This window comes from Leptonychotes weddellii, chromosome 10 (genome assembly GCF_054177405.1).
Source record: "Leptonychotes weddellii isolate Sample4059 chromosome 10, ASM5417740v2, whole genome shotgun sequence".
NCBI lineage: Eukaryota > Metazoa > Chordata > Mammalia > Carnivora > Phocidae > Leptonychotes > Leptonychotes weddellii.
Window position 1 is genome coordinate 49,803,164 of NC_138378.1, and position 24,641 is coordinate 49,827,804.

At 39.5% G+C, this 24,641-nt stretch overlaps 1 protein-coding gene across 50 annotated transcripts in view; it reads right to left on the reverse strand.

Moving 5' to 3' along the window:
• Positions 1-24,641, reverse strand: part of MAP4K4 (mitogen-activated protein kinase kinase kinase kinase 4) — a 178,209-nt gene that overhangs the window by 62,267 nt on the left and 91,301 nt on the right. For all 50 annotated transcript variants that reach the window (XM_081833347.1, XM_081833351.1, XM_081833355.1 and 47 more), the window contains exons 4-7: positions 9,248-9,373; positions 7,900-8,010; positions 3,823-3,913; positions 1,627-1,757 (exon numbers count right to left, since the gene is read on the reverse strand). In XM_081833347.1, coding sequence (XP_081689473.1) covers positions 1,627-1,757; positions 3,823-3,913; positions 7,900-8,010; positions 9,248-9,373 — 459 coding nt within the window. The remainder of the gene's footprint in view (positions 1-1,626; positions 1,758-3,822; positions 3,914-7,899; positions 8,011-9,247; positions 9,374-24,641) is intronic.

Here is a 24,641-nt window from a genome sequence, read left to right on the forward strand (position 1 = left end):
AATAACCTATAATTACGTTACACAATTCAAACACGTGTGATTATAAGAAGGATAGGCCCACAAATTTCTCCTTTATTTTTATGAGGTTTTCTCTACTATAGGGTGCAAAGGAGGGATTTCACCCAACTTGACCCAGTGACTAATCTCAGCAGCATCAGTGGTGGGACATGCAGATGTTCCATGCCACTTGGTGTGATGTAACACAAACCATACCCATCTCCTGGGGCAATCTTGCTTTAGGTCTTTCTTGATACTAATTGAATTTCTCCAGTTTATAAGAAACAAGGTAAATGCCTTACAAAGATTGTAAAATTAAAATTCAAAAATGGTTAAGACAAATCTGGATGGTGGAATACTGCCTCTTCAACAAGTCAGTGTCATGAAAAAAAGGGGAAGGGGCTGGTTAGCCTTGATTAAAAGATACTCTGTAGCCAAACAGCCAAATACAATGTCTTGTTCTATATGAAACACTCGTTTGGATAAGTCAGATACTAACCAGTTGGGACTAATTATAGACTCCATATTAAGGAGTTATTTTTCTTTTCTTTTTTTTTTTTTAAAGATTATGTATTTATTTATTTGAGAGAGAGACAGAGCACGAGCAGGGGAAGAGGCAGAGGGATAGGGACAAGCAGACATCCCGCTGAGCAGGGAGCTCGATGCGGGGCTCAATCCCAAGACTCTGGAGATCATGACCTGAGCCAAAGTCAGATGCTTAACCAACTGAGCCACCCAAGTGCCCCAAGAAATTATTTTCCATTTACTTAAGCATGATAATATTTTGGGTATGCTGGGAGATGTTTTCAAATTTTGGAGATAACAAAATGACATATTCAAGAGTAAAAAGCCATACAGTCTATATAATCTATTTTAAAATACTCCAGCATATGAAAAAATAAAATAAAAATTCCACCATACCATAAACTTAAAATAAGTTTCATTAATTGGGTATTTATAATAAATACTAAAATATACTGGAAAGTGTAAAGATATGAACTCAAGTTTGAATAACATTAACAGGTACATAAAACACTCTGACTCATTTAATTATGGCAAAACAATTTTTTTAAAAAAATAATTTTTGCAAACATACTCAACCCGAATCTGATGGTCAAATATGGGTTTTACATTAGGATCAAAAAAGTGCATTATTGATATAAGTCCCTAGAGGTCACTCTAATAATTTATTTGTGTACCAAATCAAGCTGTAAAGCTCTTTAACAATACTCTAAAATTTCACATAGATGAAGCTACTGCTATATATTCCAACAGTATTTTTAAAAGTATAATAAATATCTGATTATAATATATTCTTCAAGTTTAAAAGGACAGCAAACAGGGCAGAGTATTTAACTTACTCATGACAAAAAGCTCTATGCACAAGACAGTGACTAATGCTGCTGTGAAAGCAGTATATTACTTAGTAAGGAGAACAAAGGTGACAGGGAACGAACAACAACAAGACAGCATCTCAGTAATGCTCCGGAAAATCTGCACCTGCAACAAGGTTCCCAAGCCCTCCTCACTGAACCAGCAGGGAGGGATAAGAGCTGTGCTATCTATAAACAGAGCGCCCATCCCTCAGGAACACGAGGGGCCCAGTGAAGGCCCGGAGCACAGGCTTACTCTGTAATCGTAGGTGGCATCTGGGTTCTCGTCACAAGCGATGACCTCAGGAGCCATCCAGTAGGGCGTGCCTATGAAGGTATTTCTTCTCCCAACCGTCCGGTCGAGCTGAGCACTCACACCGAAATCAACTGTGGGAGGAAGAGAAAGGAGTAGAACATAATTAACAAACAAGTAAGCCACAAGACGAAGAAATGTGAGGAGGAGGTGTCTTCAGTGTAAACTCAAAGAGTAATACTTTATGGACATGCAAACTCCTTAAGGTCACCAGCATCGATAAGGAGCACTGTCTCCAGAGCAAAGCTGCCAAAATGACAAAATCCTCTTCCAGTCTGCTGGCTCGTAGGCGGCCTGGACCCAGCTACTTCCCTGAGCTTCCACGACAGTGACCACTAGAGGGACTTTTGGATGAATTAGGATGTTCAGTGCTTGCAGGAAACATGCCTGCTACAAACAAGATCAAGTCATAGAAAGCTCCAAGTTCAGGAGAACTGACTAACACCCACGTGACTTTGCTTAAGCAGCATTTAACCACAGAAAGAGAAGAAACCCACAAAGGTTTTCGGGAAAGTACACAGTAATGAATTCAATAAAGAGAATCAAGCTAAATCACAAATATACTAAGAAACACTCCTCAAAGTACCCGGGACTTCAGATTTTTCACAGTGACCCCTACATCCCACGCCGCTGAACAATGACAGTGGTCTAGAGGAAAGTTCAGGTTGGGAGGCAGAGGTGGCAGGAAGACCAGGGTCTCTAACAGAATGTTTGCGGCATCACTATGCACACTGCCATTACCCCTAGGAGGACTGCAGGATGGTGGATGAGCTCCTGCAGAAGGGCCTAGGGAGGGCTGAAATCACTCACAGGGGTTGGGTTATAGATTCAACTTCTGTAGGCAGAACATGCTCAGGAAACCAACTGGCCAGGAGGTGGGCTCACATGTCCTGACACAGAGACACCTGGGCCAGGCAATACATGCCATTTGCAGCAACTCAGACAGCAGTCACCAGTGATCACCAAGTGATTACGGAAGGACCATCACAGTCCTAGCACCAGGGGGCCAGCGCAGGGAACATACACAGCTTACTGAGTCACTGGGAATGAGAACAATTCAAGTGCCTCCTATCTTAGCTTTGAGGGGATTTCCCCAATGGGCACACTATTGCTCCACAGATGAGCAATAAATGGAGGTACTGTGCAAGAAGGCAATAATGAAGATTTTATTTTTAAGGTGTAACTACTGTGCCTAAGATTTTTGAAAGATGGACTAGATTCTTATAAGCATAAACAATTTTTTTGTGTGATGCCTTAGTGGAAGAAAACTTAATGCTAATTGTTAAAAATTTGACAGAACCATTATATAAAAGTGGATTGAAAAAATTTCAAAACCAGGTAAAGGAAACAAGAAATACAGAAAAACCATTATAAAATCATCTCCAGGAAGATACTTTGGACTCCATCCACCCATGCATAAATTTACTGAGCACCTACTACATTTAAGGCACTATGCTAGGTGCCAGATAAGAATGCTCTCGTAAATAAAACATCCTAGTTGCTACACTTCCAGAACTTAAATTCTAGTAAATAAGTCAGAAATATATGTAAACAAATAGCTATATAATTATAAATTGTGATCAGGATTAGCTAGGAAATAAGCCGTAGATCAAAAAGTCAGGGAATACAGATCAGAGTGTTAGGGAAGGCCTCTGAAGATGAGGGAAAAAACTGCAACCTCAAAGCTGTTCCCAATGGGGAACAGTATGTGCAAAGACCCTGCGAGACATTCCAAGGAAGTCAAAAAATGAGTGAACTGGACAAGGAGAGAAGTGAGGATGGTCACAAAATGGGGCTGGAAAGTAGCAAGGGCCATGGCTTTTTATGGGCCATGGTAAGAAATGCAGATTTTATTCCAGGTGAAATAGGAAGCCACTAACTGTCTTTAAAGAAGAAAGTGCCATGATCTGATTTAAACATTAGTCTGTCTACTATATGGAGAGCAGAGCAGGGGGAGAAGCATGGTGGGGAGGGAGGCTGGAGACAGACAAAGCAATAAGCCCACTTCCCACTTCTTAAATAGAACAGAAAGAGAAAATGTGGGTAATAGAGCTTTTAGCTAAATGCCAACGAGGTAGGGAGTGCTGCTGGTTTGCACCAGGGGCAAGTATTAGATCATGTGGCACATGCGTCACATACCAAGTTTCACCTCTGCATTCTCAGTCAGCAATACATTCTGGCCCTTGATGTCCCGGTGAATCACATGATGGATGTGAAGATGTGCCAGGCCCTGTAAAGGAGAGACAGATCTGAATTTTAGTTCTTTGTTGCTGCAAATAAAGAGCCTGGAACACACTTTTTATAACAAAGTACACATGCAGGCCACAAGTTTTATGAACCATATTTAGAACATACTACAATTCAGTCTTAGTGCATTTCCAGGAAGACATCACCAATAGTACCACACAAACAGAAAGAAGTACCCACCTCCCAGTTCCAACGGGTTAGGTCCCCCGTGTGAGCAACATGACCAGTTTCTAGCTGCTCCTTGAAGACACACTCTAGATTACCATCTGCAGTTTCTCTGCTGTAATTTGTGCTATTTGTGTATAGGGTGGTTCCTTTCCCACGCTACACGTCCATCTTTCAGTGGGTGACCCTGTGGGTATATTTGAACTAGACCCATCCCAGGGGAAAAAACAAAGAGCCAGAGTGGGGTTTCAAGTCTGGCTCTTGAACACTGCCTCGTTTTCCCACCGCATAGTGACAAATTGCTAACTGCTTACCAATCCCACCTCCACCCCAAGTGTAAAACAATTCTGCCATCGAAAGAGCTTTATGCTCAAATAAAATAGCTTTCTTTCCCAAGGAAATAAACCCTACTGGGCATACAGCACTTTCTGATGACCTTGTATCGGGAACAAAGCCCGAGAGCATGTCTCTTATGAGAGGTGCTAGAAGAACAAAACCACATTTTGCATCCAACTATGAACTGAGAGACAACTCCTGTATTTGTTCTGTCTTTAGCTAGAGAAGCCGAATCTATAGCCTGCCTCCTTAACATACAAACAAGCTATCTATTCTGAAATGTCTCAATTCAAAAAGGCTAGATCAGAAGCAAGCGTTTATTTAATTTTCCTGTTTGATTTTTTGTGTGAGGTTCTATTGTTATCATTACTGTGCAGGATATGCATTAAATGTAACAGCTGCTCTAGAACACTAATTTTTCTAACACAGGGGGTTTCTAAACAGTAACTTACTAGTCTGCTTATAAAGCAGAATAGAGCGTACTTGATAGCTCTGTTTATTTTTCCACCACACAGGATGTGCAGTGTTATACCACAAAGCACTGACTAGGGGAAAAGGCGCTAAAAATATATGGTATGTTAGTGCTATAGTTAGGAAGAAAGTCTCTCCTTTCAGCATGGCATAACTCTGAACAGCAAAGAAGAAACCAAAAAAAGTAGCTTCCCTAATTCTTTCATAATTCCTACTTCTACTACCTTCAGTTCATTTTACATTCTCTAACTTTCCCAAACCCCCTTCTTATACTTTCATAGGATTATCTTAGCAACAAACTTAAGTATCCACATCTTCTCAATGTGGCCTGTGTGCACTCTTGTTTCTTAAGAGCGATAAACGTTAAGAAACATCTACTTCCTGGTCCTACTGCTGAAGGATTGCTGTGTCTCTAGGTGAAACCACTCAAGGTGTGTCTAATACCTTGCAGGCAATGTGAACTTGAGTTATGATTATTCTAAATGAGTACATCTTTCCCTATATGAAGAGAGAATGTATGTTCAACTACCCTTGTATGTTCAACTATTCCATGCCGAAATTAAGCCACAATTATGCCTCCTTAGCAGAGATAGTCCAGATAAAAATACACACTAAATATCATCCTAGAGCAAATGCATCAATGTTTCAAAGCTAGAAAACATTTTTCCTGTAACTCTATCTCATTCATGGACATCGAACAAAGGAACAGTCAAAGGATGTCCTTCAGTATTGGTTATGAAACACTGTTAAGTACCCATACTCAGTATGAACATCGGTTTCTACTAAAACGAATCAATGGCTGTGGAGACTATAAACGTGGAAGTGGGCTGGGATGAACACACTGACTTTGTTGGTAAACCTCTCGTCTCAAGGATTTCAGTGGGCGAGCCCAAGAGAGCTTTCCTACTTAAGCCTGAGGCCTACAAGCTCATGACTCTCAACCTTTTGAGGATCTTAACATAATAACGGCATGTGAATCTAACACCTACTAAAGGATGAGGACAAGTTTGCCACTACAGAAAAGAGCTAACCCAGCAATGTCTTTGAGAACCCAGGTTATCCACTCGGGCTGGCTCTTTCCATTCCAACAGCTCACCTCCTTCTTACCATATTGCTTTCTCTTTACCAAAGTGGACTCTCAGCGATTCCTGTGAAAAACACACACTAGCTTATGACACACTGACTCATCCAGAGGCTTATTTTTAGTTCATTTAGACTTTTGTTGTAGGAAAAAAACCCCATTCTAGATGAAATATAAATGAAGGAAACACTTGTTTCAGGTGCCCACCAAGATGGAAAACATTTGATGTATCTCAAAACGATGTCCATTAAGCTATTATATTCAGGTTGACAGTCAGGGGCCTCCAACAACCTGGCTGTCTTTGAAATGATGCCTGAGATCAACGGAAGTAAAATAGCTAAATATACCTATTACATGATAGGTAAACAATGCTTGCCTATATATATAAAAAACATGTAAATTGTCTTTGATGGCTGAAATACATTTGATGCCTAGGACATTTATACTAAAATCTAGTTCTCCACTTGAGAAATCCCACACTGGAATTATATATAGAAAAGGTATGTGTAAGTATATGTTTATAATGGAAAACAATAACAACAACTATATTTACTGACAATCAGTTATGTACCCACATGTTACATTAAATGATTCATATATACCAACTCATCTAATTCTCATTACAGTGGTACTTCCTTCATTGGATTGGTATCCTAATTTTACAGAAGAAAGTAAGCCCTGAAAGGGGAGTAACTTTGCCAGGGGTATACAGCAGGTAAGTAGCAAAGGCAGGACTCAAACCCATGTCTGACTCACTCTAACCACTATTCTTTCCTGCTGACCATACCAAGAGTTTTAGTTGTTAACATAATAAATACATCTGCCCACTTGCTGAACTCCTTCATAGTAGTGCAGGGCAGGATACTTAGTTTTGTACTTTTAGACTCTGCCTCCTATAATAACCATAAAAGATAGGACCCTCATGTTTTAATAATGAAATCTGAGAGTGATTACAAAAAGAGGGTTCTCCCACCTCACCCCCTACAACTAATTTTCTTAAGGGAATTGCTTATTTTTTCAAGGGCTTCATAAAACATCTAAATAAAAAGGAATTAAAATTCATCTCTGTGAATTCTAAACAGCATTTTTTAAACCTACAGTCCTCTATGAAATTCAAACATGAAAGTAGGGTATATTTGCCTATAAGTAAAAAAAATAAGTAACAGGTTTTTTTATTAGTGAGAGAAGCATAAAAATTAGATTCCAGTTTAACTCCACAGTCTTTATTTTTTAAGTGTGGTGGGTAAATGAAATCCAACCAAGTAATTTAAATGTGTAATTAAGGGGTAAAGTAGAGAGAAAAACTGGGACAGCTGGCCAAAGGAAAGGGGCTCACCGGTAACACAAGCACTTTTCAAATGCAAAATATACAGACCCTTTGCCTGTCGTGTCAGCATAGCTCTACTACTGAAAGCAATCATTTAGAATCTGCTAAAACAGTAGTTCAGAAACTTTAACATCATAAACCGGCTTTCCAAATGGCTGTAAACAACATTAAACATTCAAACTTTTCCTTGTTAATACTGCAACAGAATCTAACAGTTAATGCCAAAGTCCACAAGATGATTTTGAGAGCCAGCGTTTGACAACATTAATATTGATTCATAAGCTTAGACAAAGGATTCCGATAAAAACAATAGAGACTATTTCTCTTCACTTGGATTTTGTTTTTAACACCTGGAGGGTGAATTCAGGGAAATGCAAAAAACTATTTTTGTTTAAGTCTACTTTCTTTAGATACCTGTCACAATCAAAACCATGATGTAGCTTAAACAATCAAAGCCAGCTAGTTACACAGAGCCCTTGGCTGTCATGAAAGAACAATCTATACAGTTATAACTAATGCAGAGAAATATTTTGGGCTAGGAAAATGAAAATGGGAACACAAGACCATGCACGGGACACCTTCTCCTTACCCTCAGAATTTCTCTGGAGATGTAAGCTATCCAATCTTCCTTGAGTGTGTTCCCTTTGGTGTTCTTCACAAGGTCTGTAATGGACCCAGCCCCACAGAACTCCATAACAAGCTACAGGGCAGAAAAGACAGGCAGTGACTAGCACATCCCAGCAACCAGCGAGAGCATCACCACGATCAGTACACAGTGGACATTAGTCAGGAAAGCAGAATCTAACTCCTTCCGCCTTTCCTAAAGATCTGGATATATGATCATTTTGGAAGCATCCAAGTTACTGAGAGCTCATTTCACCATCCAATTTATTCACTGTGTATGTTTGGTCCAGGAGATTAAGAGTTTCTGATATTTTACAGCACATCCCCCAGTACAGAGATTCTGAAGTATTCCTCCTCTCTCCCAAGTACATGGGCATGGGAGGACCATTTTGTCCTTAATCAGTACCCAATTATCAGATATCTGATAGAGATACTCTAACATCTTTTCTCATTTGCCAGAGTCAAAGATATCCTCTTTCACACATTATGATTCTCAAACTACTTTATATTCAGAGAAATACTATTTTAAGCAGTACATAATTTTAAAAATACATTACTTACAATACCTAAATGTTTACACAGTATCATCAAAAGCATGTTTTTTAAATATCTAGAAAATGAACTGAATTGAGCTGTTTTAAAATTTTAACTTTGATTGGATTTGGGCAATGAAAATAAAGGTTAAAATTAAGGCAAAATGTTACAAATTTTCTATAATGGCTTTAAAAAAATTAGAAAAAGTATTTATCTTCCTGCTTCATAAGTCCAGTACCTTTGGCATAACCAATGTGCTAACCATAGATCTGACAGCATCTCAGTGTCATCATCGTCAGTATAGATGTGGCTGAATAAGAGATAAGACTGCACATATATTAATTCCAGAAATTTCCCTGGAATTTACTGTTTTCAATTAACTGTTACCATTAATATTATTAATACTTATATGTTTGTCCCTTACTTCCAGGTTGTAAAGAAGATGCATTTAGTTGCACTTCCATATTAATTAATTTCCATAAATAAAGTTTTTACTGTATTGACTTTTCAAGCTCCTAATTTCCTTGCTATTTGGTTACATTCCTTTTAAAACATGCCATTTTATTCCTGAAACATAAAGTTAACTCTTTTCCATGCAATGTGAAATCAACATAAAAATAAACATTCAGTATACCTTTAACCAAGAAGGCCAAGGAAGATAACAGGCACTACCCCCTTTGAGTTTGCTTTTCTCTCCCTTCCCTCTAGAAGGTCCTTAATGTCCTCTGAGTACCACCAAAGAGGAAACCACACAAAATGCTTGGGAAACGTTTGCCTACCCAGAGTTGGTCATCATGTCCTGGAGGGCTCTTTTTAATGAAAGCACCGTAATATGTTGCAATATTTCTATGATGAGAGTATTTCTTCAGCATATTTATCTCCAGTTTGATTTCTTCCTCTTCATCCTTAAGAAAAAATAAAAAAATAAAATGTGTGGCTTTTGAATGTCATGCATAATTTTAACTTCCCCACCCATAGGCAAGAACACAAGTTCCCAGTCCCTCCAGCAATAGTGGAAGACACATTCACTTTATCCTTGTGACAAGAATTGGGGACTTTAACAGGACTCCTCCTTTGAAATGCTGTTATAAGCTTTGCAAGAAATACATAAGTATGAAAGTTACAGAGGTATATAAGAGGTAGATGAAGCAGCTTTCCCACGAACTATGACCTCTGAACCTCAATTTGCTCATTTGTAAAAAATGGGGGGAAAAAAGAACGATTGATACTATTTCAACTAATTACAAGGAAAGGCTGTTTCTTTTCTAGAAAATGTTTGTGAACAGAAATCATCTGGCACAGCTACGGCAGAGAAGGTTCACCTATGACAATCTTGCACCAGAACATTACCTTCTGGTGTGGCCACAGGCAGATTACTGAATACAGACCGGCACCGCAAGCCCTGGATGGATGGCATGCTTAATGAGATCCTCTACCCCAAAAAGAGATTCAGGTGAGTCCGGTGGACCCACAGTAATAAAACATCACTCAGTGACAGCAGGTTGTTTTAGACTTGGCTCATCCCCCAGCCTCTTGCTTTATTAAAGTAAAATGAGCAGAAGAAGAAATAGAGTTTGTGTGAGCAGATCAGAAGGGGGATGAAAGAACAGATGGAGGCACAGGTCTGGAAAATAAAACTAAGTTGCCCTTGTGAATGGGGAGGACTGCCAGTCTCCACTTTTCTCTCTCATCCACCCCCAGGGCAGAACCTGCAACAGCATGTGCATTCTGTCCCTTGCTGCAGACACATGACACAGTGAGTGCTCTGCCACACGACCTGCAGAGTTAATAAGTAAGATTTATGGATAGCATGAGAACCAGGGGAAAGCAGAGTTAAAGTGATGAAGAGGAGAGAAGGTGGAGGAAAAGAGAAAAACCAGCTCTGGCTAGAAAAGCCACGTTTGAGGGAAGATAAAGATCTTAAAGAAAAATGTGATAATCAGATCTCTGTAATTTCCTTTAATGACTGGTTCCGTACAATGTCCTCACTTCTCCCCATTGGCACATTCATTCTGCTTATAACTGATGTTCTTCCTTCTGCAGGAAGACTCAGGGTTTCTGAGCAGTCAAGATGCCTGTATGTGCGCGTCTAAGAGAAAAAGAGAAAGACCGTGCATGTGAAAGCTAGTGTATCCATGTGGATGCACACAGCTGAAGAAACCGAGTCTTGCAGGCTCGCTCCAAAAACCATTCATAAGGCCTCATAAACCTAAAGTAAGTTTGGTTTGGAAAATACGGTTAAGATAAAAGCTACAACATCATTAATTAGATATTAGTGATGAGACCAAATGAAAAAGAAAAGGTCTTTTTTTTTTTTTTTTAAAGATTTTATTTATTTTTGACAGAGAGAGAGAGAGAGAGCACAAGCAGGGGGAGCAGCAGAGGGAAAGGGAGAAGCAGACTCCCCGCTGAGCAGGGAGCCAAATGCGGGGCTCGATCCCAGGACCCCAGGATCATGACCTGAGCCGAAGGCAGACGCTTAACCGTCTGAGCCACCCAGGCGCCCCAAAGAAAAGGTCTTCTTAAAATACAACTTTCAGCTGTACACTACCGCTTTAGAAACAACATGTAACAAAACATGGAATCATCTTAGAACAGTGATTCTTAAGATGGTGGCCTCCAGCTTGGTCCCCAGACATAAGTATCAGAATACTACAGCATATTAATAGGCATAGTTGTCACGTGACTCTGGCAGATGGTAGATGCAAATATGAAGCAAAGCCACATAGACACATACAGTCTATATAGCAGTCTGTGTGCACTAATTCTCATTCAAACCCTGTATATATGAAAATACACCACATGCGTATCATTTCAATCTGATTTAAACATGACCATGTTTAAATTTAAAGTAGCAATAAAAACTGAGATACTGGATAACTAGGAAAACTATCTTAATCCTAAACAAAAGCAGTGTTTAGCCTTGGGGAGGGGGACGGGCAGTGGTTAGCCTGGCTAGTATTACAAAAGAACACACTTCTATTTGGGACCTTTCTTCAAAGGAACTTTATACTAAAACATAAAAGGGTGACAATTTTTTTAATGTAAGGCACAAGGAAGCATGCCCCAAACATGACTAGAAAGCCCAATTCACCTAAAGCTTTATCTTGTGCTCTTTCCACACGTTCACATCACAGGCAGTGTGTAATGACCACAACTTGCTGGCACAGAGCACATGGAGCCTGTTCCGTCCTGAGTCACCACAACTGACAACTCACTCCCATGGTTCCCCTGCTTTCCCCTGGTTCTCACGCTATCCATGAATCTTACTTATTAACTCTGCAGGTTGTGTGGCAGAGCCCTTGCTGTGTCATGTGTCTGCAAAAGGGACAGAATGCACTTGTCAAATGGGACTTGTCAAGACCAATAGGTTCCTAACAAAAAGCACCTGACTGTGGCCATAAACATTCTCTAGTAGAAAGGCATGCGGTGTCACTCCTGGATTCAGGCCTATGGCTAAACATGTTGGGCCCTGAAAAGTTAAACATCCCATTTTCCTTCCATTGGACTATGACTAGATGACTAGAAACTGAACTAAAGGTTTGATTTTTTTTCCTTTTATACAAAATCAGTCAACGTACAAAGATCTGGGGTATAAAGACTATAAAAAAGCAAGCAAAAAGAACAATGTTGAACTAAAATAAGGGAAATAAGAATATTGATTTTAATTGTGTATTTGCAGCCAATTATGCCATGCAGTATGTGCATCTTATTGGGTTTCAAGACTGCTTTATTGATTCATCCCTAACTACTTCCCTCCATTCCCCATATTGGCTAAATTATTCCAAGGGTCATTATTTCATATGATGCTCTGCCAGTACGTTTCACTTCTACAATTCTCCCATGAGAAGCTTCCTGAGCAATAACTAAGGATCACAACGTATTTTGTTTATTTTTGATTTTTTTTTCTTTTAGCGACACAAACCAATGTCTTCTAGGATCTGACTTGTTCACCATTCTTTTCTAAGAATTAGGAGCTTCCAGAGGCACTTAATGTTTTCAGAGCCCATGGAGTTGAAATTCTTGTGCATTTCATACATTTAAAAATTGTCACAGGCTTAAATTCAGTGCTAGTCACTGGTGTGAAAGACATTTAATATGCATAATGGTAGATAATTCTGGCAGATTATCACAGCACAATCTATTTCCTTAAATCCAAGATGCCACTGGATAGAGATACTGAAGTACTTTATGTAATGAAACTATGATTCACCATGAACCACAGACATACACTGTAACATTTTTTTAAATTGGGCTACATATTAGAAACAATGAAATACGATATAAGAACAACTTAAGTACAATCAAGTTTGGCAATACACTGAAACATCCAAGTATCATCTGGAAATATAGTAATCAGATTAATGCCACTTGCCAGAGTATTTCTGAGGTTTAAGTAGTTAAATCCTGGAAGCATATGAAATTGAACTACCAAAAATTTCAAGAGGAACATATTGTCCTCTCAAATTAGTGTTTTAGGAACTAGTTTATACATACTTTGAACATTCCTTCTCTTGCTTCTATGATTTAAAAATGACTATTACACATCTTATAAAATAAAAGGATATTTAGCACCACTAATTGTCATATACTAATTAAGAATGCCCACCTTGGAGAAAAAGCATCAGAAATGCAGAATCTGCCAATGGCTCTGAGCCAACTACATCTGGAATCCTAATTATGACTAATGTATATAATACATGTCTTTGGGGTAATAATGAACCAACCTCTGAATTCAAATTTCCTTTTGGTCATTAGTTAAAAGCAAGTTTGGTGGTCTCATTCAAACATTTAAATATATAACCACCACCACCACCACCACCACCACCACCAAACACCTCATTTAGCCTGAGAAAATACAGTAGAAAACAGAGTTCGGGCAGGCTAGAACTGAAATTTAACAACAACCCCATATATGAAAGAAAGTGGAATGGACAAAACGACATGACCTAAGTTTATATATCCCATCTGTCTAGGCCAAGTCCAAACGACCTTGCCCTTCATTCTCCTCTTTAGTAGAAGGGCACAATCATATACAGATGAAAACTAAACTAAACTAAACTAAAGGTAACTAGAGAAAGGAAAGAGGACGTTTTGGTGAGAAAAGGAAGGCTCCCTCCTGGTTTTCTCCAATGATGAGGCAGCTGCTAGGCTCCACTCAGCGATTTAATGCAGCTGATGCCAATTAGCATTTTGGACTCCAACCAGGAGAGCCAACTCTCATAGAAAAGGTCTTTGTCTTTGACTGGAATAGGACTAGGCAAGGAGTTTTCTGTTGCCTTCCTTGGCTGCTTAGAGGATGGAGGAGGGGGAAACATCTGAATAGTGGTAATTTTCAAAAGCAGCTATGGATTTGTAAATAAGTCATAGGGCAAACCCTGCCCACTCCACCATCTGAGCACAGAGGAGTACATATTATGAGTGCGTTTTTTTAAATTGACTCCTTAAAATGTTTTTTAAACTGTTACCCAAATTCTCTTTCCTTCCACTGATGGCAGTAATGATAGAAGGAGAGACAGGCAGACTTCAGATAAGTTAATTGGGAACAACCCAGAGGATTGAGAAATATTCTGAGTAATCATCTTTTTTCCCAGCATAATTCTTTACAGAATTAGATCTACCCATTAATAATAGTTGGAACAAAAAAGGAAGGGTAATTCATTATTCGCTCTATCTTTGCCAGTGGAGAGAGGGCTGATAAAATGAGATATACAAATATCTGTCAGATTTCACCATCAAAATGTAAAAATGAATATACACTTGGAATGAAAATAAAAAAGACCAGGGGCGCCTGGGTGGCTCAGTCGGTTGAGCGTCTGCCTTTGGCTCAGGTCATGATACTGGGGTCCTGGGATGGAGCCCTGCATCAGGCTCCTTGCTCAGCGGGAAGCCTGCTTCTCCCTCTCACACTCCCCCTGCTTGTGTTCCCTCTCTTGCTGTGTCTCTCTCTGTCAAATAAATAAATGGATAAAATCTTTTAAAAAGGGGGGGGGGCATATTTCTAAAAGAAAAGAAAAGAAAAAAAGACCAGTTTTATCTATTTTTTTGTTTTAGTAAACTCTTACCAAACCCTCCATTCTGTGACTGTGAACTAGTAGAAAAATGAGAACAGATGACCTTTCACAGGCAAATCTCAATTATACCTGAGAGTATTATTCAGTACCATACCAGTTGAATTAATCAAAATTATTATTATTTTTACTCAGACACACAAAAAGTTATACAACTTAAATTCACTGACAACTCAACCAAACAAAAGTGAACAGACCGATGTAGGCAAAATTCTGGAACAAAATAAGGTTACAGGATCTGGTTCTGTAGGTTGAGAAAGGAATGGCATGTTTTTAAAATTAATCAGCCCACTTCTCCCAAGATCAGTCAGTCCCAGAATAAAAATCCAACAGAAAAATTACAAAATTAACGTAACCAAATGGAAATCAGACACTTGAGACATCTTACTCAAGAAGAAACACCGTTTTGGGACGCCTGGGTGGGTCAGTCGGGTAAGCAGCTGCCTTCGGCTCAGGTCAAGATCCCAGGGTTCTGGGATCGAGTCCCGCACATCGGGCTCCTTGCTCAGTGGGCAGCCTGCTTCTCCCTCTCCCTGTCAATCCCCCTGCTTGTGCTCTCTCTCTGACAAATAAATAAAATCTTAAAAAAAAAAACAACAAACACTGTTTTGGACCCATTTCAGACAAAAAGACACACTCTCTAGTTTTGCTACTCAATGAACTTCTTCTGGGACTCCAAAGTCTAAGGGCAATGGCCCCAAGGCCCTTACCCTGCTCTGTGTTTTGTGTCTACAGGCACCACACAGAACTTTTACTTGGCACAACAAAGTACTCACAGAGCCCTCTAGCTCTTCTGTCTTCTACAAAGTCTGTCAGGCCACTTTACTGGCTGTATTTCAATGAGATTCTATCACTCAACTGGTACCTAGAAAGTGTGTGGTAAAGAAGAAAATGAAACAATAGCACCATTCGCCTGGATGGACATGCTGGGGTGAGTGATGAGGGACAACTTGAGGCTGTGACGAGATGATGCAGGATGGTGAATACACCTCACTCCGTTTTCTTCCCCATTACTCACTCATGAACAGCCTTGGGAGACTGATGCTTCCATGACTGACACCAAGAACCACAAGGAGGCCAAAATACATCTCTGCAATAACCCCCTACCTAAAAGCTCAACACGGCAAATAAACATGATGCTCTTACTCAAACAAGAAAGTCAAATAAGACACATCACGATTCCTCTCGGACCTAAATGAAACCATTACAACTTTCCAAAGTTTGCTGTCATCAAAACCCAGAAGCCCTAACAGTTGGCATCAAGCTCCAATCTACAGGACATAACACCATGGGTACAAATGCCTTCAGTAGTGTAACTTGAAACAGTTCATGTTAGTACTTAACTTCAGAATCCATCCATTTTCTTCCTCCATGAGGGAATTAGCTACACACACACAGATACACACACAACAGGAGTACCTGCTCTTGAGGACCCTGAAGTATAGGAACCTAAAGCAGGACCTGAAACGTAGACTCTGATTGAAATGGAAAGCCAATCACCAGATAAGGCTCAGTGTGGCCAAAATAAAATCCCCCACTCAAACACTTTACTATAATTGAAGGAAACCAGAATATGTCACCCCAAAATATGCTGCTTTGACATAAGGGTTATTTTGACTTAAGGGCACTTGAAAAACAGCAGGTGTAAGAAGGGCATGCTAACCTCCCCTTTTCTTCCTAAAAGCAAGAGATAACATTCCCATGTGAAAGATGTCCTTCCTATACCAACTGGAAAAAACATTCTTATCACCAGAGACAGGGAGTTGGGGCCAAGAGACTTATACAAGCAAACCTTGTTAACATATCTCTTATCTTCCTTTAGCCTCCCCATATATTTTAGTTACATTTCCACTACTGCCTCTCTCTATTCAACCTAGTATAAAAGCACTTGGGTTTTGCCATTTCTCTGAGTCTTCGTTTTTCTTGCAAAGCCTCCCACTAATATATATGAGATACACATTAATACACTTGTTTCTCTCTTGCTAATCTATCTTTTGTTACAGGGGCATTAGTCAAGAACCTAGAAGGACAAAAGGAAAGACTTCTTCCTCCTCTATATAATCAAACTTGCAATTTTATTATGAGACCAAAAAGAGATCAGTAATCCCAAATGCTCAGAAGATAAAATATATTCTTGACATCAACATTTTGCCATTTACAACACAAGTAAGTATATTTAGGTATTTACATACATGTTTTAAGAAGCAGACACAAAGCAAAAAAGAAATGTTATCAAAGATTATCTCTGGATTATAGATATTTTCTTCTTTAACTTACTTATTTTTCTATAACTGACACGTACTATTTTCCTAATTAGAAAAAGAAAAGTTAAGAGAAGACTTCAGGTTAGAGGAGACAGCTCCATAAGAATTCAAAATGAGTTTGTTCTGGCAATTCACACGGTCTGGCTCCCTCTGTCTCCCTGGAATAAGGGTCCTGACCCCTTCCATGCTGTTCAAGAGTCATTGCCAATCTCCCTTCCACCAATTGTCAGTTGTGAGGAGAAACTGATGGGAGCCTGAAGTACCAGAACCTTGCTGATTAATTTGCCTTCTACTGGGTCAACTGCAGCATAGAACTCTGGCCTTCACAGTCATTTCTCACTGTTTTCTACAATGGTACCAATCCAGACCTGTAACTTCTTAAGACCAAGATCTTTCAAGCTTAAGTTTATCCTAGAGCAAATGAGAAGGTAAATGGAGTCCAGGAGCAACCATCATGCTATCTTCACCTTCCTGACCTGCCAGAGGATGGCTTAAAGAGAATCTTGCCCCAGTCCATTCACACTCTTCCCTAAGCCAGTGGCAAACTCCATGAAGCTTCCCATAGTTCAAGCCAGAAAAGAATACTGTGCACACTGAATATAGTCTTGCTTAAAACCCTAAAATCAGGCCCAAGTAATAAATGGCAACAAGTGGCACAGCTCTGAGGAAGGTATGGCTATGCTAAGCAGTACATGTTTGTGCATTTCCTATTGGATCCATCTGTGTACTCACAAACACAAAGGCTCCGGCTTCATATCTGACATGGTAAATCAGATAAAGGCTGGGCTCTGAAAAATGTCTTCAGTTAAAAGGAATGATGGGCACTTCTGCTCCTGGCCAAGATGCATTATCAAGGACCAGATTTATTCTCCCACTGAACAACTACAATAGACAAAACATATGAAAAAGTTTTAAGACCCTGGACATCAGGGATTGAATGATAGTTGACCCCTGAGAGATGGGAAACATCACAGAAGCTTTATAATTGCTCCAGTTTACTGCCTTGAGAGAGGTTTCAGGGTCTCTCACAGAAGGAGGAAACCCAATAGGAGCCCAGGCAATTCTCTGAGTTGAGAGGCTGGGAAGACTAGGCAGCTGGAGTTGGCAGGACAAAGACCACAGAGGAGAGAGAGCTAGCAGCACAGAGAGCACCAGCAAGCTCTGGAGACCAACTGTGCCAATTACCACAAAAAGGAAAGAAGCTCCAGTTTAAAGGTATGTATACTACCATTTTGTTATTTTCAAATAATTCTCTTCATTGTGGATAATTTGCATATCTGGAAAGGGATTCCCTTCTTTGTTCTGAAATGGCAGTTTACATTCAAATACAATTGAGTGACTTCTGACACACATTTCACATGCCTGGAGAAGTCTCTGGAAGATCCTTGTGGAAACCACATATTTAGAACCATTCTCTTAGCTCTGAGTATTCAAAGATGCTTACCATAGAAGTGATTCAAGAAGACAATGATTAAGTTCCAAATATCTTTGGGCAAGACAGAAAACAGAATCAAGATATTCTAATTGCTGACAGACATTCCCCATTTAAGAGCTTTTAGGTGACACAATTCAGGTTAAGATCATTCATTTGGCAATATCACACTGCATCCACTCACATTCTGGGTAAGATGGAACTTACTAGCACGTACATGGAGACCACTCCAACACTTAAAATCAAAACTTAAATCTGTGTGATCATTTCTCACGACTGTGGTGCAGAGGAAAGCTACAGAATGGCACCAGAAATAATGACTTCAGTAATTAAAATTCATCTCCTTATTTTTCAACTCCAACTAGGAAAACCATTTAAAATGTGTCTCCCTCCCACCTTTCTCTACTTTTTAGAAACACGCCAAATCACCTGAAAAGAGAATATGGAATCAGAAGCTTCGAAATCCCAACAGAAAAAGGACTACACTTGACCAGCTAGTGGGGGATCTGATTCCACAGGACCACCATTTGCACTGGACTAGATATGTAAACTGACCCCACATCACTTAATAAAACCCAAAAGGGAAGTTTTATTCTGAACCAAAAACCAGTATACTGCATAATAGCCACAGAAATTCATCAAAATGTATCCCCTAGCCTCCCAGCTGAAGAAAGCCCCTCCTCTCTAGAAGTCTCACTCTAGCTTTGCCCCATGCCAACTGCAAGTCTCAAGCTCCAGAAGAATCCAGAAAGGCAATGAAAACATTCAGTTACTCAGAAATCACATGCTCTGGAGACAGATTATTGCTTTTCATAGCTGTTCACTGCTCCACAATGATTAGTTTAAAATCTATCTTCTCTATGAGAACATAAGCTCCAAAGACAGGGACTCTATCTTGTTCATCTCTGTACCCTGACAGTGCCTATCACACCGAGTGTATGGTAAGATAGGTGATCTATTAAAAAAAGAGAGAGTAAATCCTTGAGCCTCAGTGTCCTTGCATGTACAATGAGAAACCCTAAGCCATTCCTGGCCACTAAGTCACAAGCCAGGATGGGTGAATGAAAAAAGACCCCCATGGTGCCTAGCACATAGTAGGTACTCACACAAAGCATTCCTAAAGTAGCCTGTAAAAGAGGAAGCCCAGGTGAACTCAAACCACATAAATCTCTGGCATCACCTGCCTCTGGCAGCAGGTAGGTGGACATTCAACAGCACACACTTTGCCAGGCTTACCGACTCACTGCTGTGACGGGCTAAGAAGGCCTAGGCAAGGACGCCAGCCATCAACTAACCCATCGGCCAGCAATTAAAACAGGTAACACCACTGTAACCATTTTCTTTCCGACTGCTATAGTTAGGTTAGGTCTAGTGCTAAGAATGATTAGCAACAGGTGTCCTTAAGCCTATATGCAGTTATCTCTGTTCACACAAGGATATGGTGATAAACTGCAGGTGCTCCTCTTGGAAAAACATGAAAAGATACCAAAATCCAGATTCCTAAGACTGAAGGAAACAGATGACCAATTATCTTCAATATGCAATTTAACTAGAAGTAAGGTGACTTGTTCTGTGATTGGTATTAATCAATATACTCCCAAGGCTTAAGGAATGTTACAACTACCATGGGCACTTCATTCCGCCTCAACTTCAAGTATTTTCGTTCTGAGACATGTTCTGAACACAATACATATTACTGCTGATATTGAGTACTATTTGCATTTTATCAGAAAATCTTTCCTTAAATGTGATCTTAAAAGATATACAGGATTATTATTTAAAACGTAAATTCTATTGCATATAGGAATAAAAAGTATTTTCCATAAAATAAATCTTTAGAATGGAAGGCAATAATATAGGATTAAAGTAATCCAATTTAAACAGGCCAACCAAAATAAAATTTCCACAAATTTTGAAGACATAAATTCATATCCTATCTTAACCTTGCTTCTTTTACCTCATATAGTCCCCCCACCCCACCCCAACCAGCAGCAAGCCTGCTGTACAGCAATTATTTAAAGCAAAGGAAAGGTACAGATTTCTTTTTTTTACATCACCAGAAAGATAAGTGATTAGCAAATTTTTTCTTATTAATCAGTTTATGTAGAACTTTACAGCAGTCTACTACATGTATCTCACAAAATTGTAGTAAGTCATTTTGGTCTAAAAATAGCTCATTAACTTGAGATCATGTTCCTTAATCCATTTTCCTCCTTCCATACACACACCCACACACACAGTGAAAAATTAAACTGCAGGCTGGAATCACCGGAAGACAGATTTGAAAGGAAGGCCTGAGGACACTACAGATGCTCTTCGTCTGGCAAAGGTCAAACTGTGTCACTCCCTAAAGAACATGGCAGTCCTCCCTTTCTTGGGATAACTGGCTCCCTGTATTCTGAATGACATGGAAGCAAAACACATGGTGAGTGTTTGTGTGGAGCCTCCCAAGTAAGAACAACTGTTTAAAACGAGAACTCTCACAGAGGGCAAGAAAAAAGACCACCAATTAGCCCATGCCTACTCCTAAGACTTGGGGGGGGGGGGGGGGGGGCTGTGGGGGGGCAGGGAGATGGATGGATTTCTGCACAAAAGAAAGTAAATCATCACCATCAGAACACACAAAGTAAATACTTCAAATGGCATCTCCTCTGAAAGAAAACACTGATTTATAGAGATCAAAATGCAATTCATTTAGTTACATGTTCAAATAAATTTGTCCAGTGAAGACCCTGAAAGGTCATTCACCAACCCAAACTCCTCTAAGAACAAAGAAGGATGTTACCATGTTGGAACCTGCCCAACTCATCTGCCCCTACCCAGCAATATAAACTACTAAATTTACCATCTACCATGACCCAAAAATGAAGGCTAGGAAGTTGCTAAGTCACTTTTCTTAACAGCCTTTTAGCAAGAACCACGTCCCTATGTATGCCCATCAGCTGGTACCAATGTATTTGATCAGCATGTTGAGGGCCCACTTTGTAAAAGACACTGTGAAGGCACTGGAAAGAGAGAGACAGCAGGACAGGATGCAGAAATCGAAGGCCAGCGACAGAGTCAGAAAAGGGCAACTAGCTGCCCTGGAGGGTTAGAAAAGATCTCCTGGGTGCATGTAGGGCAGATCTTACAGACCTAAGGATGCTGGGAAGGAGTTTAAAAGAAATCCAGACAAGAGGAATCACGTAGCATACAGGATGAAGCAACAACACTCACAGGCCAGCAAAACTACTTTCAAATTCTCTGAGCCTAGACTAAGTTATCGATAAAACAAATCTGTAAGAGAAATCAAGAAAATTCCCTCTTTTCCTGTCAGGCTTAGTATAAATTGGCAACCTCATATCTGAGTTCATCAACAGTGCTCACTCACTGTGCATGGATGTTTACACACCAGTGTATATTCAATAACCAGGCTTTCTACTGAATACCTAAGCCTTCAACTAAAAACTGACACACAAGAGTACTATAGCCTGTTTGCAGAATTAATTAGGTTGATCTGTTCGCCTAACTAACCATAAACACAGAGTGGGGGACGAACTGACTTTAAAATTTAAGGTTCTCAAAGAACCTGCTCCTAGTTTCGTTGATCTGTTCTACTGTTCTTTGGTTTCTGTTGCATTGATTTCTGCTCTGATCTTTATCATTTCTCTTCTCCTGCTGGGTTTAGGCTTTATTTGCTGTTCTTTCTCCAGCTCCTTTAGGTGTAGGGTTAGGTTGTGTATTTGAGACCTTTCTTGTTTCTTGAGAAAGGCTTGTATTGCTATATACTTTCCTCTTAAGACTGCATCCCAAAGATTTTGAACAGTTGTGTTTTTTTTCATTTGTTTCCATGAATTTTTTAATTCTTCTTTAATTTCCTGGTTGACCCATTCATTTTTTAGTAGGATGCTCTTTAGCCTCCATGTATTTGGCTTCTGACTTTCCTCTTGTGATTCAATTCTAGTTTCAAGGCATTGTGGTCCGAAAATATGCAGGGAATGATCCCAATCTTTTGGTACCGGTTAAGACCTGATTTGTGACCTAGGATGTGATCTATTCTGGAGAATGTTCCACGTGCACTAGAGAAAAATGTGTATTCTGTTGCTTTGGGATGGAATGTTCTGAATATATCTGTGAAGTCCATTTGGTCCAGTGTGTCATTTAAAGTCTTTATTTCCTTGTTGATCTTTTGCTTAGACGATCTGTCCATTTCAGTGAGGGGGGTGTTAAAGTCCCCCAATATTATTGTATTGTTGTGGATGTGTTTCTTTGATTTTGTTAATAACTGGCTTATATAAGTGGCTGCTTCCATGTTAGGGGCATAAATATTTACGATTGTTAGATCTTCTTGTTGGATAGACCCTTTAAGTAGGATATAGTGTCCTTCCTCATCTCTTGTTATAGTCTTTGGTTTAAAATCTAATTTGTCTGATATAAGGATTGCCACCCCAGCTTTCTTTTGGTGTCCATTAGCATGGTAATTGGTTTTCCACCCCCTCACTTTCAATCTGGAGGCGTCTTTGGGTCTAAAATGAGTCTCTTGCAGACAGCATATCGATGGGTCTTGTTTTTTAATCCAGTCTGATAGCCTGTGTCTTTTGATTGGGGCATTTAGCCCATTTACATTCAGGGTAACTACTGAAAGATAGGAATTTAGTGCCATTGTATTGCCTGTAAGGTGACTGTTACTGTATATTGTCTGTGTTCCTTTCTGGTGTATGTTACTTTTAGGCTCTCTCTTTGCTTAGTTAGAGGACCCCTTTCAATATTTCTTGTAGAGCTGGTTTCATGTTTGCAAATTCCTTTAGCTTTTGTTTGTCCTGGAAGCTTTTTATCTCTCCTTCTATTTTCAATGACAGCCTAGCTGGATATAGTATTCTTGGCTTTGTCTTTCTCTCATTTAGTGCTCTGAATATATCATGGCAGTCCTTTCTGGCCTGCCAGGTCTCTGTGGATAGGTCTGCTGCCAATCTAATGTTTCTACCATGGTAGGTTACAGACCTCTTGTCCAGAGCTGCTTTCAGGATTTTCCCTTTGTCTCTGAAACTTTTAAGTTTTACTATTAGATGCTGGGGTGTTGACCTATTTTTATTGATTTTGAGGGGGGTTCTCTGTGCCTCCTGGATTTCAATGCCTGTTTCCTTCCCCCAATTAGGGAAGTTCTCTGCTATAATTTGCTCCAGATACCTTCTGCCCCTCTCTCTCTCTCTTCTTCTTGGATCCCAATTATTCTAATATTGTTTTGTCTTATGCTATCACTTATCTCTCAAATTCTGCCCTCGTGATCCAGTAGTTGTTTACCTCTCTTTTTCTCAGCTTCTTTATTCTCCATCATTTGGTCTTCTATATCACAAATTCTCTCTTCTGCCTCATTTATCCCAGCAGTTAGAGCCTCCATTTTTGATTGCACCTCATTAATAGCCTTTTTGATATCGACTTGGTTAGATTTTAGTTCTTTTATTTCTCCAGAAAGGGTTTCTCTAGTATCTTCCATGCTTTTTTCAAGCCCAGCTAGTATCTCTATAATCGTCATTCTGAACTCTAGTTCCAACATCTTACTAATGTCCGTATTGATTAGGTCCCTGGCAGTCGGTACTGCCTCTTGTTCTTTTTTTTGAGGTGATTTCTTTCCGTCTTGTCATTTTGTCCAGAGGAGAACAGATGAATAAGAGAACAAAATGCTAACAGGGTAACAACGTTCCCAGAAAAATATACACTAAACAAATCAGAAGAGACCTGAAACCAGGGGAAAAGAAATGGAAAGAAAGAAAAAAGAAAAAAAAAAAGAAAACGAAAAAGATTAAAAAAAAAAAGAAAGAATATGATCAAATATGATCAGGCTGTTGAATAGATCAGTGCCACACACTAGATTTTGGGCATATTAATAAGACTGATAAACCCCTGGCCACACTTATCAAAAAGAAAATAGAAAGGACCCAAATAAATAAAATCATGACTGAAAGAGGAGAGATCACCACCAACACCAAAGAAATACAAATAATTATAAGAACATATTACAAAAACTATATGCCAGCAAATTAGATAATCTGGAAGAAATGGATGCATTCCTAGAGATGATAGTATCAACTACCAAAACTGAACCAGAAGAAATAGAAAACCTGAACAGACCTATATCCACTAAGGAAATTGAAGAAGTAATCAAAAATCTCCCAACAAACAAGAGCCCAGGGCGAGATGGCTTCCCGGGGGAATTCTACCAAACATTTAAAGAAGAATTAATACCTATTCTTCTGAAACTGTTCCAAAAAATAGAAATGGAAGGAAAACTTCCAAACTCATTTTATGAGGCCAGCATTACCTTGATCCCCAAACCAGACAAAGACCCCATCAAAAAGGAGAATTACAGACCAATATCCCTGATGAACATGGATGCAAAAATTCTCACCAAAATACTAGCCAATAGGAT